Below are 6,245 nucleotides of genomic sequence, written 5' to 3'. Positions count from 1 at the left end.
TCCACATACTGCCTACGTTTTTTTTGGTACGATCAATTGAATCGTACTGCTAAGCTACAAGACTTAGGTAAGAATAGCATATTATGTTTATTTCTTTTCAATTTCCTTGTGCCTCTTTCTCTTTGATTTCTAGGGTTTTAACTTTCAATTGTAGTTGCCATTGGTTTTCTATATTACGTATTGGCATGAGAATGGCATTTTTCCATTTGGGTTTAGGGCCCTTTCCTGATTGGGTCAAGTTCCTATAAACTAGTTGAATTGGTATAGAAAAGTGAAATAGGCAAATAGATTTCGAGGAGGTCATAACTTCTTGGAATTTTCTACTTGGAAATATGCAAATAGGGTCAACCTCCAAAGCATAAAGCTGTATTTTTTACTTGGAATTTTCTACTTGGAAATATGCAAATAGGGTCAACCTCTAAAGCATAAAGCTGTATTTTTTACTTGGAATTTTCTACTGTCTTGGTCATAACTTCTTCTTTTTTAGGTTCTTCAATTCATACTTCTTCTTTTTATTATTTCTTTTTGATGTTGGGATATATGTTAGTTTATAAGTTGGCTTCATATGGATCTCTTTGGCTTTCTAATTCTTAGTTTATGATGTGCGAATTACAGGGTTGGTTGGAGTTCAGTGTTCAATATTCCAAAGTCGTTTTGAAATTCTTGTATGTGATAAAATTACGCTGCTAGTTTAAGCATCACTCAGGAAAGAATGATCCTGAGACTTTTATAGCAAAGGTCCTATAAAATAATTACTATTCAATGTGGCACGAAGTTATAAGTATACATAAGCGTGCAATTTGGTAAATTAGTGCATAATTTTTTTCTTTGCTCTGTTTTTAATTTTGAATTTGAGTCATTGTTTTATTTCACATTCAAACTCATTATTGCCACATGAAAAGGAAGACTTACAGCTCTAGAATTTGTACTTAAAAAAAGAAAAAAAACAAGTAAAAGGTTGTGCAGTTGGACCCGATGCTCCCAAACATGAAACAACAAAGCCTGTAATATTACATTGATTCTCCTACTTGTTTTGTGTAAAAAAATGAAACAAGTTGACATATTAAATTGGATGGGCAAGGTTGGTTACAAATATTAGTAAAGAGATAGGAAGACCATATGAAAAATTACAATTGAAAAACAAGTGGGATTTACTAAAAGAAGAATGGAAATTATGGAAATATCTAAAAGGGAAGGAAACTGGTCTTGGGTGGAATGTCGCTAAGAATACCGTTGATGCATCCGATGAATGGTGGCAAGATAAAATTCAAGTATTTGAATTTTTTGTTGTTGTTTTAATATACTATTGATATCCATGTGTTTTTTAACTTTGTTTAAAAATTCATTATAATATTTGTATATGTCATAATGCAGGCAGAACCCAAATATGCAAGATTCCAATTTGAGGGTATTAGTCCTGAGATGGAGGAGAAGTTAGATAGGATGTTTTTTAACGTCACAGCCACTGGTAAGCATTCTTGGGCACCTTCATCTAGTGTACTCCCAGTTGAAAGTGATGATGATGTCAATCCATTTGAAGTTAACGGTGATTCGAACGAGTCTGTGCCAATTGAAAGCACTCAAACTACAAACAATGTGCCAAAAAAGAGAACTAATCAATCACTTGAAATTCAAGATAATAATGAGAAGAAAGGTAAAGGAGGGGGGAAAATGGGAGGTGCTGCAAAATTATCACTGCAAATTGAACGTCTTGTTGAGGTGGTTGAGAGTAGGAGTACTGGAACATCAATGGCTAATACAGTTTCACAAGGAACTAGTATTGCTGAAGTGATGAAAGATGTTGCAACTTTACCTGGGGCAGAGCGCGGTAGCAAGTTGTGGTGGTTTGCAACTAAATTGTTTTGTGCTCAAGAGAAGAGAGAAATGTTTGTTGTCATGGAAGATCCTGACCTCAAGCTTCAATTTCTTAATCATGAGTTAGCTGAAGGATAGAATTTGCTAGTTTGATGACTTTAATTTATGTTTTGTTTTTGTGTTGTTAATTTTATTTTTTTGAATTTGTGAGTGATATTTGAATTAATGTTGGATGATCTTTTATTTGAATTTGTGAGTGATATTTTCATTCTTGTCATTATATTTTATGTTGTATAAGCATGCATGCACAATGAAAATGATATTTGAAGGAAATAAACACATTTGCAGGTTATTTTAGAACATGTCTATTCCAGAAGATGAGGAGGAGATCAACCAAATTATATGTGTCATTGCCCTTCTTATTGAACTGTATTACGTGAAATATATTCATAGACCCCATGTATGAATGACCATCATACAGGAAATATTTGGTTGATGGGAGTGTTACAAGGAAATGAAAGTCATTGTCATAATATGTTTAGGATGGACAAAGATGTATTTATAAGATTGTGTGATGAATTGCAAAAAAATTATGGATTAAAGAGTTCAAGAAGAATGAGTCCTGCTGAGATGTTAGGGATGTTCTTGAACATCTTAGGACATGGTTCTGCAAATAGGCAAGCACAGGATCGCTTTCAACATCCTAGTGAGACTGTGAGCAGATATTTTAGTATCTTACTTGATGTTGTATGTCGTTTGGCTGTGGATGTAACTAAACCATTGGAAAATGCGTTTAACAACACTTCAAAGGAAATCCTACAGGATTCTAGATATATGCCTCATTTCAAGGTAACTATTGCATATGCTATTCTTAAATATTCATCTATGTTTTATTATGTTCTAATTAATATTATGTTTGTCTTTTTATCACTTGTAGGATTGTATTGGTGCTATAGATGATGTTCATGTCCAAGCCATAGTATCTCCTTCTAATCAAATACCATTTATTGGAAGAAAGGAGATACCTACCCAAAATGTGATGGCTGCATGCAATTTTGACATGCAATTTATATTTGCATGTGCCGGATGGGAAGGCACGGCCCATGACACAAGGATATTTCTATCGGCTTTACGTGATCAAAGTTTGAATTTTCCTAAACCTCCAAATGGTATTCTTTCTATCTAAAGAAAAAAATTCATATAATTTATATTTAAGTTTTTTACATTGTGAATAATCAATTAAATTTCTTTTTAAGGAAAATATTATCTAGTAGATGCGGGATACCCACAAATGAGAGGCTATTTAGGACCATAAAAGGTGAAAGATATCATCTTCCTGATTTTCGTAGGGGTGTTCAACCGATGGGTCATAAAGAGGTATTCAATCATGCACACTCTTCCCTTAGAAGTGTTATTGAACACACTTTTGGAGTATGGAAAAAGAGATGGAGTATTTTACGAGACATGCCTAGTTATCCTTTTGCAAAACAAGTAAAAATCGTTATTGCAACCATGGCACTTCATAACTATATAAGAAGACATGCTAAACGTGATTGTTATTTTGATGAAAGTGAAGATGACTTAAATGGTATTCAAGGTGAAGAGATTGAGATAGAGGTTGATGCACAACAAGAAGATGGTCATGCAACACAAGAAATGGAGGCATTGAGAAATCATATAGCCGCAAGTTTAATGAGTTCATCTACTTAGAAATGTATAGTATTGTAGACTAGCTTAATTTTTGTTATGACCATATTTTTTACAATATATTTATTTTTAATGGAAGCTTTATTTATGATGGAAACATATTTAATACAAAAAATATATATATAAGATAAAGTGAAAGTGCTTTCCTTTTACCAAACACTTAAACAGAAAAGCCAATTCAACATATTGCCCTTTTTAGTCATTATACACAGCTCACAGCACTTTCACAAAAAATTTACCAAACACTCAGAAACTGATTATTGTACAAACAGCACTTATAAAAAAAAGTTTACCAAATGCCAAACTACTTTCTCTCACAGCTGATTTCTCTCACAGCAAATCTGACAGCGATTATTTTCACAGCACAGCAATGCCAAATTGGCCCATAGTTTGGGAATTTATCCTTTAAATAAATATATAAATAATGTACATGTCATGCCAAGCCAATAATACATTTTCCTATGCTAAACCACTCGACACACTTAAGTGGGCTCAAGCCGCATATACATGCATAGGGCTTGCTGAGAGGATTGTGGTGTGGATAATTACAAGGATCGATGAGACCCATCAAATGGTTCAAGAAATAGAAGTTTTGGGCTGCTTGGGAGTGCCAAAACCCAAGCCTATTTCTATTGAGCCCATTGTGGGTAAGCAAACAATGCGTCTTCCTCAACATTTATTACCTGATTTCCAATTTTCTACCTTACTGTACCAGAACCATTGCCAGTCTTGCTTCAGCAGCGACTACTACCCAACCCCCAACCCCCAACTGCCCAAGCACTAAAGCCTCAGTCATGCTTACTGTGTCACCAACCTGAGCTGCCCATTCATTACCTACTTGAGCTTGAGTGGCTATAAAAGGGAGCAATGTTTAACCAAGGGACCATAACAAAATAGAAAAGCAAGCTTACCCTCTATAAACACCCAGAAGCAAGCCTTAGCCATTCCAAACCCAGAAACAAGCCTTAGCTATTCCAAGCCCAGACATACCAAACCAAGCGGAGGCAAGCTCATCCTCAAGCTGCCTAAAAAAACCCAGAAATCCAAGCTGCATAAGCCATCTCTCTTTTTTTTTCTTTCTTCAAAAACCATCATAATCTTCTCCCAGCAACCATCCTCTACTTTTTTTTTCTTTTCTAGAAACTAGAAGCCATTCCAAGCTCTAAAATAGCCTTCATCCAAAACCCTGTTTCAACTCAAGCAGATGCTATTGCTAAACTCATGGAGACTTAGCTCCCATGCCACAAGCCACTCAAGCCAAGCCAAAATCTCAATTCACAACAATTATTATCTGCTTGGTGAGAAAAATCAGAGTATTCCCTAAGAATCAGCAATTATTTTGGGGTATTTTGGGACCTAGTTCTTGAACCCAGGCAAAGGGGCAACTTCACTCTCTCTTTACAACAATCCAAGTCCACATAGAGCTGTTGGAACAAAAAGTCCCCCACATAGGGAAAGCTATAAGGGAAAGCAGCTAATGAGGTGTCCTCATTTTCTGATTATGTGGGAATCAATTTTGGAGAGGCTCTGGGTTTAATGAAATTTACAAACTTATGAAAATACCATAATCTATTTCACGCAATCTCTTCTATTTGTGCGTTTTCTCCTTTGCATCCCTTTACTTCTTCACGGCATCTCTTTCACAGAGTTCTCCTTATCTTAAATCTCTTCTATTCTTCCTATTATTTTTTCTTATTGAATCAATTGAAGCACACTCCTGTGAAGCCACAAGACTCAATTAAGCGGCATATTATGTTTATTTCTTTTTAATTTCATTCTTCCCTCTTTTTCTTTAATTTCTAGGGTTTTAACTATGAATTCCATTCTTCATTTTCTCTTTAATTTCTAGGGTTTTAACTTCAATAGTTGCTGCTGTTGGTTTTTATTTTTTTTATTTTTTTTCTGTTCCTGTTTTTGTTTCTTTGTTTCTTTGACAGAATATTTAGGGCCCGTTCGGTACGTTTTTGAAGAATGTTTTCTTTGTTTCTTTTGGTAAGTGTAAAAATTTATACAAAAACTAATATATCCATGAAGTTTCAAGATTACCTTTTCTTGGCTATCAATTGCTCCAGAGTTGTAGTTCTAGAGATGACCAAACTATATATGGTGGCGAGCCGCCGAATTTGGAGATGATGAGAAATAGCTCTAGAGAGGTTGCACCAGCTTCATCGGTGAATCACAAAGTGGGTTGCAACACTGAACCACAAACGAGATTAGTTTAGCCGACATGGTTGTGATCTTGGCCGACCCTAGGTTGGAGGATCATAGTCGCTTAACCTGGTAACTTAGGTAGCCTAAAACCCCAATGATGCTACCGAAGAAAAACAACACAATTGGCCAAAATAACATTTTGAGTGTTAGAATAAAGTGAAAGCGAAATGAAAAGTGACAAAATAACTAATAGAGAGGATAAACTACTTTCAAACCATTAACCTTATGATGCCCATATACCTTATGCTGTCGAAGATCCCTATAAGGTATGCAAATGTTTGATACTTGTTTACATTTTTATTTTCTCAAGAGAAACTCATTCATTTTTCAATTTTGCATGCAAGTGATGAATCAATTTTATTGTGTAAGCTGGAGCATGGTCTATATTCAAGGTCTATATGGATTGAGGCAATTATGTTGCTTGAGGTTTCATTGGTTGTTTCTAGAAACTTAATCTTTTGTTAATCACAGTGTAACTTTACTTGCATTAGGCCTTTAATCCATGTCAAATG

General features: G+C 35.0%; 1 protein-coding gene across 1 annotated transcript; it reads left to right on the top strand.

Moving 5' to 3' along the window:
• Window positions 1-1,073: 1,073 nt before the first annotated feature.
• LOC110761597 (L10-interacting MYB domain-containing protein-like) lies at window positions 1,074-2,032 on the top strand (the record flags this gene model as incomplete). Its single annotated transcript, XM_021964095.2, has 2 exons — window positions 1,074-1,271; window positions 1,375-2,032. Coding segments are annotated over 2 exons (777 nt in total), but the record flags the coding sequence as incomplete, so codon positions are not given.
• Window positions 2,033-6,245: the final 4,213 nt, after the last annotated feature.

Source organism: Prunus avium, chromosome 4 (assembly GCF_965620075.1).
Source record: "Prunus avium chromosome 4, drPruAviu1.hap1.1, whole genome shotgun sequence".
In the NCBI taxonomy this organism is placed as follows: domain Eukaryota; kingdom Viridiplantae; phylum Streptophyta; class Magnoliopsida; order Rosales; family Rosaceae; genus Prunus; species Prunus avium.
The sequence above is the reverse complement of the archived record's forward strand: the minus strand, read 5'-3'. Positions and strand labels throughout refer to the sequence as shown.